Source organism: Ciona intestinalis, chromosome 3, assembly GCF_000224145.3.
Source record: "Ciona intestinalis chromosome 3, KH, whole genome shotgun sequence".
NCBI classification, from domain to species: Eukaryota; Metazoa; Chordata; class Ascidiacea; order Phlebobranchia; family Cionidae; genus Ciona; species Ciona intestinalis.
Window position 1 is genome coordinate 2,554,852 of NC_020168.2, and position 19,274 is coordinate 2,574,125.

General features: G+C 37.8%; 4 protein-coding genes and 1 long non-coding RNA gene across 13 annotated transcripts in view; 1 reads left to right on the forward strand and 4 right to left on the reverse strand.

Annotated features, from left to right (window-relative positions):
* The window catches only part of LOC100184119 (PAX-interacting protein 1-like), a 30,620-nt gene extending 21,327 nt beyond the window's left edge, over positions 1 to 9,293 (reverse strand). For all 4 annotated transcript variants that reach the window (XM_026833929.1, XM_018817872.2, XM_026833928.1 and 1 more), the window contains exon 1: positions 9,286 to 9,293. The gene's annotated coding sequence lies outside the window, so the exon portion shown is untranslated. The remainder of the gene's footprint in view (positions 1 to 9,285) is intronic.
* Positions 2 to 13,985, reverse strand: hnf4 (nuclear receptor). 6 transcript variants are annotated; one of them, XM_026833558.1, is made up of 12 exons: positions 9,077 to 9,370; positions 8,113 to 8,216; positions 6,245 to 6,475; positions 5,994 to 6,108; positions 5,521 to 5,615; positions 4,635 to 4,741; positions 2,902 to 3,066; positions 2,332 to 2,441; positions 1,989 to 2,131; positions 1,712 to 1,817; positions 1,302 to 1,432; positions 5 to 1,173 (listed from the first exon to the last, which is right to left on the reverse strand). In XM_026833558.1, exons 3-12 carry the CDS (start codon positions 6,417 to 6,419, stop codon positions 914 to 916), a joined length of 1,407 nt encoding a protein of 468 aa, XP_026689359.1. In that variant the 5' UTR covers positions 6,420 to 6,475; positions 8,113 to 8,216; positions 9,077 to 9,370; the 3' UTR covers positions 5 to 913.
* LOC113474140 lies at positions 11,454 to 13,284 on the forward strand. Its single transcript, XR_003395801.1, has 2 exons — positions 11,454 to 12,650; positions 12,925 to 13,284. It is a non-coding gene; the product is annotated as an uncharacterized LOC113474140 (long non-coding RNA).
* Positions 13,986 to 14,721: 736 nt separating the features above from the next.
* Positions 14,722 to 17,175, reverse strand: LOC100176329 (very-long-chain 3-oxoacyl-CoA reductase-like). Its single transcript, XM_002130520.3, has 7 exons — positions 16,991 to 17,175; positions 16,806 to 16,852; positions 16,662 to 16,737; positions 16,386 to 16,603; positions 15,694 to 15,876; positions 15,439 to 15,588; positions 14,722 to 15,299 (listed from the first exon to the last, which is right to left on the reverse strand). Exons 1-7 carry the CDS (start codon positions 17,130 to 17,132, stop codon positions 15,183 to 15,185), a joined length of 933 nt encoding a protein of 310 aa, XP_002130556.1. The 5' UTR covers positions 17,133 to 17,175; the 3' UTR covers positions 14,722 to 15,182.
* A 663-nt stretch (positions 17,176 to 17,838) lies between these two features.
* On the reverse strand, positions 17,839 to 19,202 carry LOC100178654. Its single transcript, XM_002130500.5, has 4 exons — positions 18,903 to 19,202; positions 18,695 to 18,845; positions 18,516 to 18,613; positions 17,839 to 18,139 (listed from the first exon to the last, which is right to left on the reverse strand). Exons 1-4 carry the CDS (start codon positions 19,058 to 19,060, stop codon positions 17,983 to 17,985), a joined length of 564 nt encoding a protein of 187 aa, XP_002130536.1. The 5' UTR covers positions 19,061 to 19,202; the 3' UTR covers positions 17,839 to 17,982.
* Positions 19,203 to 19,274: the final 72 nt, after the last annotated feature.

The window sequence follows — 19,274 nt, forward strand, 5'->3', positions numbered from 1 at the left end:
CGAGTGAAATAGTTGCAGGATTTCAATTTTGCGGAAATGAAGTGGAATGAACACAAGTTGAATACATGTTAAAAGAAGACTTATGTAATTACACAATAGAGATTCAACACTCAATATGAAATCCGGGCTTCTGTGTAAAACACAAAACTATCGCTTTACGTATGAAGCAAAGTTTCATTCCAGGTGTACTATCTTATTGAATTTAAAATCCTTATTAACTTTGACATTACAAGAAGAACAGTAGCACCATAATATTGTCACAAACAACAGTTTTTTTAGTGCGAGTATATTGCTTGGTCAAATCAACAGGGTAAAAGTTAGCTTACCTCATTAAACCACAAACCTCGTGGTAACAACGGAGCTGGGAGGGGTTTGGCAAGCTCAGAAGTGGATAGGGTGTACAAGCAAACATTGGCAACATTTCAATTATTCTTATAAGACGAAAAGATAAAAGTGACTCTCAGGCACGATACATGATTTAACTTATAAAAACAACTTAACACAAAAGAAACTTTGAAAAGGACAAGGACTTCTTTGTAGTCGTATCGCTATCCCATCAACATTAGTGCATAGCGGTGAATGAGACTTTGTTGCATTAACTCCACATATTCTTGGGAGTATCAGCCAATAGAGTAGCTACTTAGTAATTGTCAGACAGTAGCTAAAGAGTTGAGAATAAAGAAGGTAGTGATACATGTACAAAATAATGAAAGAAATTATTCAATCAACGAGCCAGTTCAACCTTGTGCAGCTGTAGTTTTTCAACTTTAAAAAGAATAATTGCGTGATAGCGGTTGTGGATACAGCTAGAGCAAAATTAACAGAGACGCTTTAAAGTCAGTAACACTGTGCGAATGCATAACGCCGCATTGGAGTTGTTGGTGTCATTTGCACATCTGCATATTTGCATAGCTCATAAAATCTCAGACTTTGGTTGCAGAAGCACGTGGCTGTCAATCTCCATACCAATGGGTTGTCCCATGTTTTGTGGCATGGAAGGTGAGATAGGAGTGGTAGGTGACATGTTCGGTGGCTTCTCACCCATTGTCATAAGGCCAGGTGAGCATGGGACCATGCCGTTAGCCAAGGAGATATGAGTTGGGCTCCCAGGTCCCATTGCACCGCATTGTGCAGCTGATGCAGGAATCATGCTTGCTTGAGCTTCATTTGCACCTAAAAATAAAAAGGTAAGTTAATTCTAATAAAAATGTCAAACTCCCAAAGTTCCCTTTTAAAAAAGAATGATTAAGCTTCGTAAATTTCATTTGCATTATTATAAAACTATAAAACATTTCACTAACTTCCAAGCAACATCTCTTGTAGAAGGTTGTCCACCCTTGCAACGCCGAAAATTCGAACGAACTGGATTTGTTCGATCATCTGCCAAGTTATGCTTTGTAAGGTTGGCAGTAGAAGAAGTATTTCACCAAATCTGTTTGAAGGCACAATGTCAACTGTTATTTAAACAATATAATGTGCAAAAAAAAGCAGTGCTATCATGCCTTATTCAAGGTAATCTCGATAAATAATAAAACCCTTTTAACCCTGTTTAGTGTGCAATATGTTTAAACACTAGTATATGCCTAAAAATATTTAAGCTATATTTTGATTAAGTAAACCTCCAAGCTTTTTACCTACTACCTAGTTCAAGGTTTCCAAACAACTTTATCTTAAACACATAATGAATAAATAATGCAAGCCAAACAAGTACCTGCCACGAGAATCATATTGTCTGTCATTGATATAATCTTCAAGGTTACACATAACCTGGGATCTCATTTGCTTGATTTTTGTCGGGTTGTTCAAGCCACGAGCATCTAAATGGTTTGTTGTATTAAATATTACTGTTTATAGTTAGTTTATTAAAAGCCACTTTTTAGCACATAGATCATCATGAAAGTAAGCTTTTTAGAAGCATGAGAATCATTTTAGAAGTATGAGAATCAGGATGATGTTATTCAATGAAAAAAAACAACATGTAGTTTTACCTGGATCAAAAAAGACAATTGCTTTAAGACAAGCAAACTCATTTGCATCCAAGGAGAGATCCGCGAGAGGTCGTACCAACTCATCCAGGACACGAACCGCAACTCTTGTGATTTCAACCTCAGGGCAATGCCTGGAAAATTTGCTATGAATAAAGTTGATATTAAACCTTCATATAATTAGGCAATTCAACTAACAATCATTGCAAACAATGTAGCCTTACTCTTTATTTGGTATTTTAATAAGCTTTGGTATGGTTAACACCAATAGACAGAGCATTCCACAAATTTAAGTAAAGAAATATAAGGTGTGGCTGTATACAAGACCACTATTTACTAATCATACCTTGGAATAATGAAGTCATTACCAAGAAGAAGTACATCTTTATATGGCAATGATCGCTTGGCTGCGCCCATCAACAAGTTCTCACCTGCGTGTGCACGCAACAATGCCACCTGTGTCGTAAAACATGGTTTAATAAATTGTTCAAATATGCTTAAGGGAATATAGAAGGGTAGGGAAAGATGGGAGACCTTTTTATTCTATTAACTTGTCCTATTTGGTAGTAAACAAAGAACATTCAAAGAATTGTAAATCTTATCGTCACTACTTCCGTTGACCATTTTTAATTCTTTAAAACTTGATCAGGATGTTTGGATATTATGTGCTAAAGGTGACCCATCTTACCCCACAGACTATACATTAAACTTAAAAGAAAAATTAATAGTTGTTTTACAAAAGAATAAAAAAAGCTAAAAAACTTGTTTGTAGAGATGTGGTGGGGTCTGTTATATGAGGGCATGGTGGCTGTGAAAGCATCCATAAACAGACTTTAATGCTTTATTAAAACCTTAGCTTAAACCCTTAGCTACTACAGGGGTGATTTTATTAAAACGAATATAAACATTTAAATACCTGGTCATCTAAAGGAAGTTCTGAAAAGGCTGGGATATATTTTGCCCATTCCACCAACACTAGGAGTTGCTGCCTTATGGAATCACAAACGTCGTTTACTGATGCTATCTTCTTATTCTCAATGGATACAGTATCAGTGACATCACCCGCTGAACCTGCAGAGGGCTGCAGAAAGAACAATATAAAAATATTTTGTTTAGTTTTACAGTATAAAATTTAAACTAACGTGGAGAAAAAGAATTCACATAATTAGGCTTCACGTTTTTATTCAACAGATTTCAAAATTCGTATTGTGGTGAAGTTTGAATGGAGAAGTTAAAATATAGTTGGGCTGTTCTCCCTGAGCAACGTGACCTTGTCTGGGTTTGCATCGTCATAGTGCTTTGCGTTACAAACAGCCGTTTCGATAACCAACGATCAAGCTATATTTGCAAGGGCTAAATATTTGCATTGTATTGAGGGAACATTACGCCGGTTGTGTAATCTTCGCCACGAAACAAATGGGTGAACTGTTATCGTCATTCAAATGTTTCTTGCAAGGCTTTCACATTATATTCCATGGATTATCGGTCGATTCGACCCGTCGCGACAACGGCCGTGATTTGCTAATAACCTAATACGTCATCTGTTGGTGAGCGGTTGCGACTAAATGAGGTTTAACCTTGACAAGCGATGTACAACGGGTTTAAACCCTGATTGGAACACACCTTCAGGCGAGCCGAACCGCCAAGCGTGGTTGTAATGCTGTAAATTGAGCGGCGTTTAAACAAATAAAAGCTTTACGTGGCGACACATACAAATATTGCAACTTTGACGAGACTCGTTGCGTGCAGCAGGACCGCTTGCGTGCTGTTTTCACGAATTTTCACTGCGTTATCGGGCGAAAGACAATAGGAGCGAGTGGTGCTATCAAGACTCCTGAGTAATTATTAACCGGTGAAGACCGGAGCAATCAAATATAGGCCGGCCCATGGAAAACAAGATGGAAGACAAAGCGACGCGTTCAAGTTCGGGGTTCTGTGGGTCACGTATACAACATGGCGCCGATCGTTTTAACAAGCGTCAACATTTGCTGTGTACTAAACCTTTAAATTGTTCACAAACAACACGTTTTCCCACAACGATTTTGCCGAAAGTCGTTATTTCCATTTCGTGCGAATAAATTCAAAAAAAAAACGTGCGGGGTTGGGCGAACCACGTGATTCGCCACCAGTTAGCGGCGGTCAAGTCACGTGACAGGAGATACGAGTTCACGACCCGTGGTCGCAGATGATGAATCCCGGAAAAAACGGCAATGATTGGTTCCGCCGACTTATGCGACACAATGGGGTCATACCAGTTCAAACAACTGGAGACCAATCAAAGACATGTGGCACCCATTATGACGTAATACACGAGAACTAGAAGAACTCGGAGAAACGGTTTGCGGTGAAGCGTTGGAAATAGCAAGGAATACAGAAGAGTGCCGCCAATTTTTAACTATAATGTAGTATGGTAGGGTGAGACGGGACACCTTTAGCACATAATATCCAAATATCCTGACCGTGTTTTAAACAATTAACAACGGTATAAAAGCCGTTAAAATATGGCTTTATTTTTTCTTTGAATGTTTTTTGTTTTCCACCAATGTTTTTTTCGCTTAATAGAACGAGAAAAAATAACGAAAACGTGCCCATATTCCCTCACCCTACCATATAAGTTGCCATCCATGAAACAAACCTTAAGGAGTTTACCTGTTTCGACATGGTATCCGCATTTAACAGTGTTGTAACCGACAACGAAGCAGAATCGTCAATGGTTGATTTCTTTGTGCTTATTCTGTCGCGTTCGTTTTGAACGGCTGGATAATTAAGGTTAATTTAGTTGATTGCAACTTAAAAAAACCCTCTTTAGTGTTCGGTTTTAGTTCATAATATTTTTTTGCGTTTATTGGGTATACACAGGGATGTTGTTGTCGTCCGAGGTATAACGCCGTTTCTAATCCCCTCGATAATAAATACACAAATTCCCATCCCAACACGGATAGAAATTGGTGAACTACGTGAAGAAGATCACGATTTATTTAACTTGAGTTGAATTATTTTGACATCAAAGACAACGAGAATAAAACCGAGTCCAATTATAACAAGCATGGCATTTCGAAAAGTTTTGAAGAGAAAATTGCTTTGATATTTTGGATAAATTGCCCCGATTGCTGTTTTATCTTCAGTGTTATCATTTAGTGGAGCCGCGTCCGTCAAATTCAAGGCCTAAAGATGCTGTGTGAAATCCCAATAGGTGGTGCAGACGAACGGCTCAAAGGTTTTAGAAAATGTTTGTTTGGTTGTACACTGTTTTATCGCATCAAACTGATTTCGTTTCTCATCCCAACCCGTTGATAAAACGAACTAAAATCGGACTTGCTCAACCGCAGGTTCAGTTATCGTTAGAAAATGATCGAAAAACTTTTTTCGTCTGTTTTATGCCCCGTGCTTATCCTCATATCACGAGCATAACGGGAAGTAAAAATAAATAAAGTCAAGGAATATGAAGCGAATGTACAAATACCGACTTATGGTTTGCTCTCCGTAAGGTGAAATTCTTTAATTGGAAGCAGAAAAGGAATCTGTGGAAACTTACCTTCTCTTTTCATTCCAGCTCGAAAACATTTTCTTAGTCGGCAATAACGACATTGGTTTCGCTTGTCTTTGTCCACAGTGCAATTTCGACTGAATCTGCGTGTGGGTTCAATTTTTGAGCATTTAATTGCTGGTGGTAAGGGTGTGTGTTGTCATGATTAATATGCAGGCAGCAGCCTGAGGCGAGACGCGTCGGCACCGCCAACACAATGCGAGCCACACGTAATATGAATTACTGACGTTTTGCAATCCGCAGTAAAGCGAAAAGGCCACGCAACACATGAATATAAAATGGAACTTTTGAAACATGACTAGCAAAATGCCGTCCCAAGGAAGATCAAATTAACCGAATCAAGCTAACGATGGCGTCCGCTAAAATATGCATGATATAATATACCAAGCATGGTAACCACGCAGAATATTATAGAACACTTATTTAGGTCCCCGATAATTGAACGCAAAACAACAACTTACCGACACTGGTACTGGTGATTCTTTCTCACACTTCGGCGAAAAAATCCTTTACAGCCATCACAGCTGCTCGCACCGTAATGCTTGCCTGTTGCCCGGTCGCCGCAGATTGCACAAACTGTGAAAAACGCACCGATTATGTGATAACTAACTTCAATCGCCTTAACTTGTTTGTCGATTTCAAAACTTTTGTTTTAGCAAGGAATCTACGCTTTTTAAATCAAGGCCACATACGGTTAACATATCATTCTTACATGTCCTCACGCCATCTCCTTCTCCCACCATCGAAGTATTAGACTCATGGTCACTCCCATGCCCATTGATCAAACCCCCGGGCATACCAACTGACTCCGGGGAGATTGGATGTATTGGAACGTCTGCTGTTGGACTGGGGTTCATTGGGTGAGCGGGGCTCATGGGGTGTGGCATTCCGTAGGTGAAGGCGCCGATGTCAGGCCCATTTCCATGCAAAGAGGTTGGAGAATCTGTTGGAGTGCAAGAGCAGCATGTAGAGTATTTCAAAACATAAAATAAATTGGGAATGTTATAGGCTCCGATGAGTAAACATACCGATCGCTTACGGCAGAGTATTAAAACGAAGCACTGAAGTGAACGATGCCCAAACTTGTTCAAAGTTTGATGAAATGGTAACGTTTCAGAATAAACGTTTTATTAGAATTTTAACACAATTACTCACAACCTGACAATCGTTAATCCATGCAATTAATAAAATGCGCAATTCATGAGTTAACACAGTCATCAAACTTGGATTAATCGATTGAGAGTTACGTGTAATCAACCAACCCAGTACAATGCATTACTACTTAAAGGCGTTCCTATGTTCCCACAAGAACATTGGTTTTGAGCGTTAGCAGGGCTATGACGAACCGCAGATTTGATAAGCTGTATTATATCTATACAAGCAACCAGTTTTACTGGTAGAACTCTCGGTTGCTTTCAGTAACATTTTATTTCACAGACTCGTGTTACCATACAGGTACAGGTAAAAAAATCTTCAAATCTAGTTTTCTTTTTACTTTTTAAGAGCATTTGATACCATTTTTACGTTTGAAATAAAAGTCATTATTTTATATACATGCTATGCAGTATACGCATTTTGGAACGCAGAGCGGGGTTCTTCTGAAGTCTGGAAAGTTACCTGACATTCTGGGATCCATCCACAAGCCGAACTGCATTCTTTTATATGCAGCTCTGTAGTTCATGTTGAACTTTTTATTCCTATACTACCAATCGACTACAGCGTATACGATTGCTATGACTGACCAGAAATACTTAATACAGTACTTAAATAAACGCACCCTGTTCGGCTATATGTTCCAATGCGGTCTACCTGAGCATGTAAATTTTCTCATTACTGCATTTACACCTGAGTTTATAAATTACTAATTTGCTTAAAATACATTTTTTTTTTCGAATTGGGATGTACACTTCGATTTGAATAGCTAGGGTTCGGTTTCAGAGTCCGCGATAAACGTCGCAACAATAGATCGGCGACGGCTGCTAAACAATACCAAGCCCGGTCCGAACTCCGGGTGCATGGTTCCAAAATCATATCGGCGCATTGGGTTACCGGTGAGACTTAAAATACCGAAGGCGATTTTTTCCTCAAAAACAAACTTAAACTCAAAAAACGTCCGCTATCTCATTATTGTAACTTCTTTATTGTGCGACCGGCGAAATGAACAGCAGGCTGTGCCGATCACGAACCGCCACTCAAGTTCAAATTCCTCCGTCGCGCGAGGAAAGGAAGACGCAATAAATGTGATGAATGAGGAGGAAGGCTGGCCTGCCGAAGTTACTCATCGATGAAACAGCCGGTTCCGGTTATTCAACGGCGTATAATTAGCGAGCCATTGCCGACGCGAGCTAATCATTTGAATTTTTTCTGCAAAGCTTATGAGGCTTTCAACACTATTTTTTCGCCACCATCAAAAAACTAAAAAGTGACGCTAACTCTTGGCTGTGACTGCACGCTTAACAAGATTATACAACATCGGCGGATCTATTTAAGCATGGACTTCGTCTTGGCCCAAAATATGCGAGAACCGCACAGGTAAACATGCAATATATAAAGTAGAGGTGATGGTAGACAGACATGTACCGTGACCGAGATTTTCAAGATTACGGCGCAGTATTCAATGCCGGAGGCTTGCTGTTGTTTTTTACGGTAAATTCTGGAACCCACAGACTCGATGTTCGTTTAATCTGCAAATAAGTTCATACTTATCCGACCCCTTTGGCGATATTTTTGCTTTGGAATGACGTCAAGCCAAACGGGTAGTGTGTAAAGGTGACAAAATGTGCGTTGACAAGCAATCTTACTTAAATGTTGGTTGTGGCAAGAATTGTTAAAACATGCTGAATGCCGCTTAGGAAGTATGTGTGGAACAAAGTCATATGAACTATCTTGGAAAGTGTGATAATTAAAATAACTTACGCGGTGTTTTAGTCTGTATACCTTAGGCTAACAACTGATGTTGTCTCCCTACACAGTAATATACAATTAAAAGTATGGAACACGCAATACTATGAAAAAATAAATAAGCAAAGTTCGCTTATAAGGGTGGTTGTTATACCAGCCACACAAACAATTCGTTTTCAGCCGCTCAAAATAATTAATTCAAAGTATTATTAAAATGGCGAAAATAGCTACGACACCTATAATGGGAAAGCGAAGCAAATCTGAAACACACGACCTCGTGTTTGTTGTTGGCTGGCAACCTCCACGCCACATACCGTAACACATAATCTTATTACAAGACATCCAACATTTGAGATTATTGATTAATTAGTGAATCAATTTATCGCGTAGTCCATCCGGTTAACAGGTCAGCACAAAGCCAGCCAAAAGATTGTGGTTTAAAGAAAACGTGAGAGCAAATTACCTTGTCAGTATTCAGCTGTAGCCTTGTAAGGTATCACAGAAAGGTCATACGCGATTAATTTTTAACCAGCTATCGTTCCCAAACACACTTGTTAGTATAACACACGTTACGCAATAATCAGAGAGTCACAGCAACTCGTTCTTGGCTAATGTTTACGCTTATGCAAGTAATTTGCGTTACCTTGAAGACTTGGTATCATATCTTGATAAAGCTGATCGGGGTTGACAGCGTCTAAACCATAATTAGAGTGCATGTCGGCGTCCATCATTTTACAGCTTTGGTATGTATGGGGTCTTGGCTTCAATGAACGACTTTACACACACACACGCACATACAGTGATGGACCGCGTCCACTGGTAAGCTTCAGATATCAACACTTCCAATTGGACAATAGAATCCACATTAAGTATAAATCAGAACAATAATACACCGTGTCGCAATGGTACTTAGCAGATAAACTATGTGAATTGAAACAAATGTAAACGTATCGTAACAGGGCGAATGTATAACTGATAATATAGACACATCATACATCACACTTTACACCATTTTGACTTAAATAAGATTCTGAACCTACAGCTAAAGATTGTCTAATCTAATTTTATTGAAACTGACTGAAGCATAACGTTGGTGATGCACCCTGGTTTTCTACCCGATCTCCTGGTGTGAAATGAAGCCTGAACTTTTAGCTCCTGGACAAACCAAATGAATAACTTTCTTTCGTGGCCCAACCACAGAACTGCGTGTTTGGTCTTTGTTTAACTTTACACACGTGGTGTGAAGCGGATTAATTATCTACTTGACCGACAGCGGACGACAGAATGTTTGCCACGGATCAAGAGAGGGAAATTGACGAAAAACAAGGGGCGATTCACATAATATAGCCTTAATGCGACAGTTCATAGTAAACAGTAACACCTGACACTTTAACGAACGCCCCTTGATTAAGCTATTAGGTAGATAGGGCGAATCTATAACGCCGTACGACCGCACAGTCAATCAAAAATTGCGCATGAAATAGCGAACAGCTAACTCCTATAATTTCATTTTGCAGTACACTTGCTAATAAAATCTCACGTTTCAGCATTAGACAAACGACTGACATAACTCCATTGAAACATAAACCAGTGGCATTTTAGGCGTGAAAGAGTAACATGATACGCAGCCTTTTCGTGACGTTTCCAGCACGGTTCTAATTTTACTACTCGCTTATTGCACTAAAACTGTCGTAATTAACGCGCGAGTTATAGGTTATACATGGAAGTCTCGAAGCTCCTGCTTTGGTTTCTACACAGTCCGTCGTAAACAACAATAAAATTAAGAACTTCGGTCAACGGTTAAATTAGTCTAGAGTAAAACCATTTCAAATGAATGTTTTCGCAGGTTCTAATCGAGTTTGTCAATACAGCATTCAAGTTTTGTCGACGTACGTTCGTAAATAACCAAATATCTCAAAACTGGTTAACCTGTTCGGCGATTTATACAATTGAATTTTGCTTTTTTCTAGATGGGTAATTGATTCGCATCCTTATGAGAACCACTAGCTTCTAACCTCCACTAACCATTATTTAATTTAGCGATAAGTGGAAACTGCGGACCGTCGTCAAACCGCTCAACTGCTTCTGTGCAAAACAGTAGCCGTCGGCGCTCAAACCTGGTGCGGATTTTAAATTAAATGTCGAACATAGTGTGCCGGGGTATGACGTACGAAGTGATGATGTCGCATAATGTAGGCAATAGCTGAGCATGATGTAATTACTTATACAGCGTACGGATCTTCCACGAGCTACGACGAAATGCTGAATTGCAGAAAGTGTATCTCGCACCTTGGATTAAGGAACAATTAAGTCACAGCTAATTGATGAATCATGAGTTTGGTATTGATGCGTGGCACGATTCCAAAAGCGTTTTCTCATCATAAATCTCGGCGCAGCCAATGCGCTAGAAGTGACGACACTTACGATAACTTCTATGGATTGCAACACACACGAAATACTGTACAAAACCCAATACCTTCTTGGAAACGAATTATTTCCGCTGGACAACGGAGAGCGCACATAACAACGTCCCAACAGTTGTTGGCATCCGGCAAAACCAAACAACAGTTTGGAACAAGGTTCCAAGAGAATGCAATAAAGAAACATGCGGTGCTAGTAATCGCTTATAGAAAACTCACTACTGGCAATTGACTGAATGAATACAAAGACTCCTTTAGGCAATATAACATGTAAAACAACCCTTAATAATAGTTTAACTACACGGCTAAACTGGTTTACTACATTTGACTGTTTTTACTCCTTTAGAATGTAAGGGAGCTACAATATACATTCTTTCAGTTTAATAAAAGTATTGATTTTATAACTGCATTTTAATATACATATATCTCAAAATAACTAAACACCTTAATTCAATTTAAAAAAAAATACTAGACAATTAACATCTTCATTTTGCGTGAATCAGTACTTTTATGCACTCATAATTTTAACTATGTTTTAAAATGACAGCAATGTCTTTTTACTACTTGTTTTGTAGCTTGACTTGCAACAATCTGAGAAGATTACACAGGACCCGAAAATGCTGACTGGGAACAAGTGAGCAGTGCCTTGCTCTGTGTTTGCACAGCTATGAGCAACAAAATCAAACTGTAGGTTTACTTGGGTAAAGAAATGATCATGAGTGTGTTGCAACACACTAGTCCTACACAAACAAGTGGAAGTAGAATTTTTTTGTGTGAACTTTTAGATGAAATGGTGATTTCAATTAAAGAAAGTCAGCATTTTAAAGCCTTCTGCATAACACTTTTTTATTCAGGGTAAATTAGTCATACTAAATAGTTGTTATGCTGTATATTGATTGGTATTTACTAAGGCTATAAAAATAATGAAAAGATTGAACTGGTATTAGTTTTAAACGGCGAACCAAGTATAATTCTGTATCTGTATGAAAGTATGAAACTCTATGCTATGTACAATTTAAACGTCAGTTTTCCGTATAGCGGTATTGCCAAAGGGCATTACAATATATTACAGAAAAAATAACACTACAACAGTCCTTATATCGACTAAAGAGAAAAACTCAACAATACAAAGGCTTATATATCCATCATAGAACTGCAAAAATAAAATATATGCACACAGCACACTGATCAGTGTATTCATCCACCTAGCTACTCCTATTGCTCTCGTATGCCACCTTGCTGTTAAGGTATCTCAATGGTATCTGGTATGTACTTATTAGGCACTCAGTCTAAACAATGTGTACTTTAGTGGTCTACATACCAAACGTACAATACAATAGGCACTGAACTTCACAGTTCTGAAAAAGTAAACTTTAAAGACAAAAAAAATGCTGACACTGTATCCATGAGTTTAGTGTGTATTGTTCACAGATAGAAAAGTGCAGCCGAGTTTGTTGCAGACAAGTCCTTGGACACAAACAAGATTCAGAATATTATTAAAAAGTACAATGAGGGGAAAAAATAGTAAACATGCTAATATTTTCCACAGCTACAGACAGATGTATCTTGTATCTTAGAAACAAAACAAAGATGCTTTTTTCAATCTTAAATGAATGTCTTTGTGTTTTATTTGGTAGGCTATCATCTTATTAAATATGTTTGGGTTTATGGTTGGGGTAAAAAATATCAATTTTATCTTTAACAATGATATTAAATTATAAACAGCTTGAAGCAGGCTTCTCTTAACATGTTGAGAAGTTTACAGAGCTGTGATATTGATATGTCAAAGATTCGTAGGTAACTCAACTTTAAAATTTACTTTCGTTGCAAATAAGTTATACGGTAATAAGAATATTTTTGGCAGTTTGTTATAGCGTGAAATATGATGTTAAAATATTTAGCTTAACATTTCCTTCATGATTTTTTACCCAGATTTTCCAATATCAATTAAAAATACTGTGAATGAAACACTAAGTTATTGGTTACACTATTTTGTGCAAAAATGACATTTCCTTGTACCTGCGCTTAAAACCTTAATCAGTCCTAATTTAGTGATGCAATATATTTACAGATTGATATAGCTGCAGGAACTTTACATGGAAATGGGTGTAATAGCCAAACCAAAATCATTCAAGTCAACATCAACATGCTATGTGCTGGTAATACTGCCACTGGTGACCAGTGAAAATTTTGGTCTTAAAATGTTCCTTACGTCTTCCTGATACCCACTGTATAATTTTTTTTCGAAAAAAATCGGGCGTTCGTGTCGAAAATTAACTTTGAAAATGCTCGAAAACGTGCTTCGCCACCGTAATTCGCCTGACTTGCATAACGTTAACGATTTATTACATCACAGTAGTGACATATTTCGTTTGTACAGCACGTTATAATCTTGTTTTCACACTGTTTTTTGCTAGGGAAAATCCCAAGCCCTAACCCTTAACCCAACCATAACCCCTACTTTTAACCCCTAAATCCAAAAAAACAAACAAATTACGTAATCTGTAACGTAGAAATCAAAGGTGGTAATACGCATTCTATGACGTAATAATCGAACATTTGACGGCTCGTGTGGAAAATACGGTGACGCAGCACGATTTCGTGCATTTTGAAAGTTAATTTTTGACCTGAACCCCGACTTTTTTAAAAACAAATTATACAGCGAGTATCAGGGAGACGTAAGAAACATTTTGAAACCAAAATTTTCACTGGTCACCAGCGGCAGTATTACTCTATGTGCTATTCTATAGTCTTTGGAGCTTTGAAGGTCAATACATTATGGGTTTCATGTAAATACTTCACCGCCAGTTTTTAGCTTATACAAACAAACCTCTAAGTCGTTACAATTGCTTTTGTTTTGTTAATTTGCAGCCGTTTCTGTTAGGAGAAACATAATATACCTACATTGCAGGGTATTGGGTATATAGTAAAAAAACAACCGTACGCTGTCTTAATGAGTTAATTACGTGAAATACATTTTAAAGAACCACTTACCTTTAATACAGAAACGATGATGTCCAACTTGTAATGCAGCTATTGTTTCTTTATTAGGTCAGACAACAAAAACAATTGTTTACAAATGTGTTTGGTTATATGGCGAAAGCAACCAAATTGTTAAGGACGTTTCGACAACAATTCCTTCAGCAATTTAGTTCGGAGAATTGGTGATCTATATTTACTTGCAGCAATTAGCAATTTAAATTAGCAGGGTATAAGTTATTGAGCAAATATATCAGTCGGAACGAATATATTACGACATCGGGCGCCAATGCCCACGCGCAGTAGGTCGGAACAGATACAATACAAGGTCTTTAAATACGGAGCTGCTAGAAAACGTTCCGGGGCAAAATACTATTAATCACTTTTGCACCGTTTTAAGGCACATCTCTATCATCTGTACTGTTGGCGTGGCTCTGTCTGATTACGTCAGACATCATGCTTTACCGATAATTATCACTTATCACTAACGAAATAAACATCCACCCAAATCACTATATTGTTGCACTTACCTCTGCTAGTATTGTTCTATTTTGTCAAGCAAAGACAAAGAATATAGTTCGTATTTTGCATTGTTTAGTTCAGTTCTGCTGAATCTAATAGAAAACTAAAGTTTCATCTTGCGTCGTGTCTAAAACATTTTCAACGGAGGGTATAGTATTAAATATGGAACGGGTATAGACATTATATTTGTTTTAACCTATGCGCAGTATAGCGCCGGGTACAAGTTCAACGATCGGAACAAATATATCACGACACCGGTAAGAGGAGATTTTTGAAAACAACAGCAACCAATATTACTTCAACCAATACTCCCTTATAGGCTGTTTCAATTGCAAACCATACATAACAAAAAAAACACAAAGTCAAATATAGTTTTGTGGGGAAAGATGGGATACCGTTCGCACCCAGTTCCTATATTTCATGATTGTGTTTTGAACAATTAACAAACTCTTTTCGAGCCGTGAGACTTCGGTTGGACAATTTTATAAATAGTTTATGTTCACTACCAAATGGGACAATAAAAGATAGTGAAAACACGTCCCATCTTTCCTCAAGCTACTGTATGTAGTTACGCGGAGGTGGGCACGAGATGTTTATAACAGAACACCCGCGTAATAACGACTGGCATTGCTTCGGCGCGATCGGAAAGAAGTAACAGTCACCATTTCTCCATGTATTAATTGAATAAAATGTCCAGCAATAAAAAAACATAATATTAACTTAATTTTACCATATCCAGTTTGAAATTTTAAATCATTTATTGGTTATAATAAATTAATAAAAAATTGTAACTTTCATGTGATGTCTAATAATATTTTGTAAAATTGATTAATTGTCTTTTTTCGCTGCTTTACCAGCTAAAGATAAATTTCTTTGCATAGTTTTCATTCTTCTTTTCATTAATGCATTGAAAGTTCCTTCGGTCATGTGACGCACAAAAAAACCCTGTCAATTTAGTTATTTAACAATTATGTTAGTTTATAACCGTCTGCACGAATGTCTGCTGAATAAGAGAACATCGCTCACTTTTAGATCAATACTATTAATTTAAAAGTAAATCTTTTGTTGTTTAATAGAACATTACCTGTAAGCCATGTTGCCAGCATCCGTCGCTCTCTCGTTCTTTACCGATAGTTCCAAGAAGAGAGTTGACGTAATAATCGGCATCCATAACCAGCATGTTTGGTTTCACATTGTTTACCATGTTGGTGGAGACAAAGAAGGGCTTCACGCTCTTAATAAAATATGTAAAGTAATATGCTTGGGACTAATTTGTCTCAACAGTCGCAAATCATGGCAACAATGTATCGATTTTTTTTTTAAATGAAAGTTGTCGAACCTGTACTGTTATGCCATGTCCTTCACATTCTCTGCTGATGCACTTGGAGAAATAGTTCACCAAAGCCTTTGTTGCCCCATACACCGAAAAGCCGTTCACCGGTACCAAAGAACTTGCCGATGATATGTTTAGAATAAGACCTCGCTTTCTTTCCATCATTCCTGGAAGCACAATTTGAGTCATCTGAAAATAAAAGATTTTTTAATTTGCATAACTGCTTCTGTACAGTTTGGTTAGCAAGAGAATGCAAGCGAGTAAAAAAATGCTATGTAACTTCCTACTTTATCCTTCCGTGGCCGAAAAACGAGTCGTTAAACACGGGTGTTTTGTTTCATACGCCTCGGACCAGCTTACGTGTTAACAAGTATATGTTACTTTGTGGCTGATTATATTTTTGAGAAAAAGGGGGGGGGGGGCTTTTTTACGTGTGGCTGATAATTTGGACAACCCATTAGTGACCATTGTTGGAGCAATCCCCGTTAAGTGTCTTGCATAAAGACACATACGCCCATAATAGTAGCAGCGAAAAGCTTTAAACCCATTACCTCTGGGTTAGAGGCAGCAGGCGCGCTAACCAACTGTGCTACGGCGCCGAAGTGTAGCCATGGAAACTCATATTTAATAAAAATATCAAAAAGGTATCTGTTTGGATATTAAATAATTATGATGTTTATTTATAACTGCTTATATACCTTAAATACAGACATGACGTTGACTTTCATAATAGCCGGGAGAATTTGAGAAAGATTTTTTGTATCCAGATAGAAAGCCAATGGACTTGCCATTCCGACATTATTAACCAAAGTACCAATGTCCATTCCTTGAAGAAATTCCTCTATTTTTTCGTAAATACTTTCGTCTTGCGTAAAATCGATAACAAGATATTTCGTTTGAACATTGTATTTTGTCTCTGCAGATTAAGTAGATTATAAATTTGTGCACCGCCTGTTTACTCTAATTCAATTTACCCAGCTCCGTCGCTACAGTTTTCAGCTTTTCTGGATTTCTGCTTATCAAAGCGATGTTTTGACCTCTTGCAGCAAGCTATATAACAATTCGCTTAAAAGTTAAAGCAACGTGTTGTCATAAAAAATGTCAATTAAATTCCTTACCGCTTTTGCAATAGACTTTCCGATGCCGGATGTGCAACCTGTCACAACTGAAAGTAACAAAACAATTATAACAGTTTAATAAACTTTTGTTGGTAACACATTTCACACGACTAAAATGGTTATATATAACATATATTATGTTTAAACTAACAGTGTATGCAGATATGGTAAAAATGTGAACTAACCTGTCCATTTTCCGTATTTGCTGAATTTTGGTACAGTTGGGAAGACGTAAATACGAAGAGCATGAACAATTTTCGAAACAAACTTAAAAGCTACAATGCTGCACGTAGCTATGCCAATGTACGTGAACAACCAGCATTCCATTGTGACTTAATCTATCTTAAACCCTGGGTCCAATATAATAGAAAAATGTTGTATACTTTGCCCATATTAGTATTGCGAACCAGCGAAAACTCGCTTGTAGCTACATATATAACTATATTCATACTTTAACAATAACCTTGATTAAGCGCTTCGATTTGATACTCCAAAGGTCGTCTGTTAATTTTATATCCTGCATAACTCAGACCAGCATACGTTCGAAATTGAATAGGTTACGTATTACCACAGGGGTGTACGTACTACCACAACGCAGATGTCCTGTTTGAAGTTGCGCCACAGCGTTTGAGCCGGTACATATACCGGCGTTTTCTTCACGCAGGAGTAACTAACTTATTACAAACGAATCCATATCCTAAAAACATTTCACCACTGCCAGTCACCAGGTGACCGCTAGTATACTCATAATATTGCTAAGTGGAATATTTACAATATCTCAGCACTCAGTAAAGTCAGTTTTAGTGTTTAAACTACATTCATACGTCACAAGCCTGGTTACCGAAGCGCAGCGGTGCCATTTTGGACACCGGGTTAAACAAACATGACTTAACTTAATGTTTACCGCCATTAGCAAAGCGATTTGACCAAGTTAGTCACATTTACGACTTTCCAAGCATCAATACTAAAAATTAGTTTTCCTGCTTCACAACTGGAACGATGTTACCTACTACATTACCACTACTGCAACATTTCAGCGCGTAGCGTTTATTACATATTAAAATATATTACATAACAATAACACATGCGTCAACTTTGCGTATATAGGTTACATATTGTTCATAGTCACAATAAACTAGTGTCCTATATGCGTTTTGTTTAGGTTTTTGACCGTAACTTATATTTTCAAGTCACACGTTCGCAACAACAAATTCCGAACGCTTTTCTTTTTGAAATAAGTCTTTGCGTGGATATCATCAAGGGCATTGTATTTCGGTATGACAGGATATCTCCGAGATTTTAAACTGTCTACTCGGATCGAGTCCACGACAAATCTGAGAAGATATTATAGATTAGGATAAGGGAAGTTGGGACACCGTTTCATTCTATTCTTACCTTCCATTTTGTAGTAAACAAAGAATATTAAAAAAATAAAAAACGTATCCTCCCGATCACAACATATCTTTGTTAATTGTTTAAAGCACGATCAGAATATTTGGAACTTATGTACTAAAAGTGTCCCGTCTTACCCCACCACCCAATAGCAGCCATTATTTTACCGTATCGGTTTAGCAAAACAACGGTAATAGCATAGATGTGTAAAATTTTATGAACATCATACAATAAGACGTAATAAACAAAAGTGGTTAAAATTGTTTTATGTCGTGTAAGTTGGAATGTTGTTGTGAAAATATAATCTGGCCAACTTACTTTCTTTCTCGTTTTACTCTTTCGTCCACACCGGGGGTTACGGGAAGTCTGTTCCTTTTTGACAACTTAAATGTTTGGAATGCTGGTATGAGCTGACCCTATAAATTGCGTGTTTTTTTAAAGAAAGCATTTATGGCTTTACGGGGGAGGAAATAAACGCAAATGCATTGTAAACTTACTGTTCCAGTGGCCGCTGCCCGTTTAAGCATATCCTGCACGGCTGGTTGTCTGAAATAGGTTTGTGCGTGGCGGTCGTTAAATGCGTTATACGATGGCACAACATTACTTTTATGAACATGCTCACGCACTCCGTCCAAGATAAAACTTCTTCTGTAAAATAAAACTTTGTAAATATACGACATTGAAGTATATTTGCTGTGTATATACCCTCTGTTTTGTGTGTATACCCTGGTCTTTTGCTCAGAAAATTTCCCATCGACCAACTTCCTAATTTGTTCCTCGCTTATCGAAGTCTTTAGGGGCGAAGAATCGGCGTAATGTTGATATTTTCGCCGTCGTTCGTCCTCTTTTAATCTGGCTGCCATTGCGCTCGAAAAATTCTAGAACTTTAACTACAGTAGAAAGTATATAATGCCTTACACTGCATGCGGACTAAAATATATCACAGAGAGCGAGCCAAGTAATGCAGCGTGACCAGTAACTTACAGCTGCCATACTTAGCATGGTATACAGTCATACTTTTGCGGCGCTGTATGCGGTATCGATATTTACCATAATACAGTTACCTGTTATACTCTA

What these genes read in the sequence shown, in the direction of transcription:
- hnf4 (XM_026833555.1), bottom strand. Translation starts at nt 9,164, where the DNA reads ATGATGGACGCCGACATGCACTCTAATTATGGTTTAGACGCTGTCAAC. An exon ending in CGGATACCATGTCGAAACAG is followed by an intron (nt 3,067 to 4,634) that starts GTAAACTCCTTA and finishes TTCTTTCTGCAG; the next exon opens with CCCTCTGCAGGTTCAGCGGG. An exon ending in AATGACTTCATTATTCCAAG is followed by an intron (nt 2,132 to 2,331) that starts GTATGATTAGTA and finishes CTTTATTCATAG; the next exon opens with CAAATTTTCCAGGCATTGCC.
- LOC100176329 (XM_002130520.3), bottom strand. Translation starts at nt 17,132, where the DNA reads ATGGAATGCTGGTTGTTCACGTACATTGGCATAGCTACGTGCAGCATT. An exon ending in CAAATACGGAAAATGGACAG is followed by an intron (nt 16,853 to 16,990) that starts GTTAGTTCACAT and finishes TGTTACTTTCAG; the next exon opens with TTGTGACAGGTTGCACATCC. An exon ending in AACTGTAGCGACGGAGCTGG is followed by an intron (nt 16,604 to 16,661) that starts GTAAATTGAATT and finishes CTTAATCTGCAG; the next exon opens with AGACAAAATACAATGTTCAA.
- LOC100178654 (XM_002130500.5), bottom strand. Translation starts at nt 19,060, where the DNA reads ATGGCAGCCAGATTAAAAGAGGACGAACGACGGCGAAAATATCAACAT. An exon ending in GTATACACACAAAACAGAGG is followed by an intron (nt 18,846 to 18,902) that starts GTATATACACAG and finishes TTTATTTTACAG; the next exon opens with AAGAAGTTTTATCTTGGACG. An exon ending in GGGCAGCGGCCACTGGAACA is followed by an intron (nt 18,614 to 18,694) that starts GTAAGTTTACAA and finishes CGCAATTTATAG; the next exon opens with GGTCAGCTCATACCAGCATT.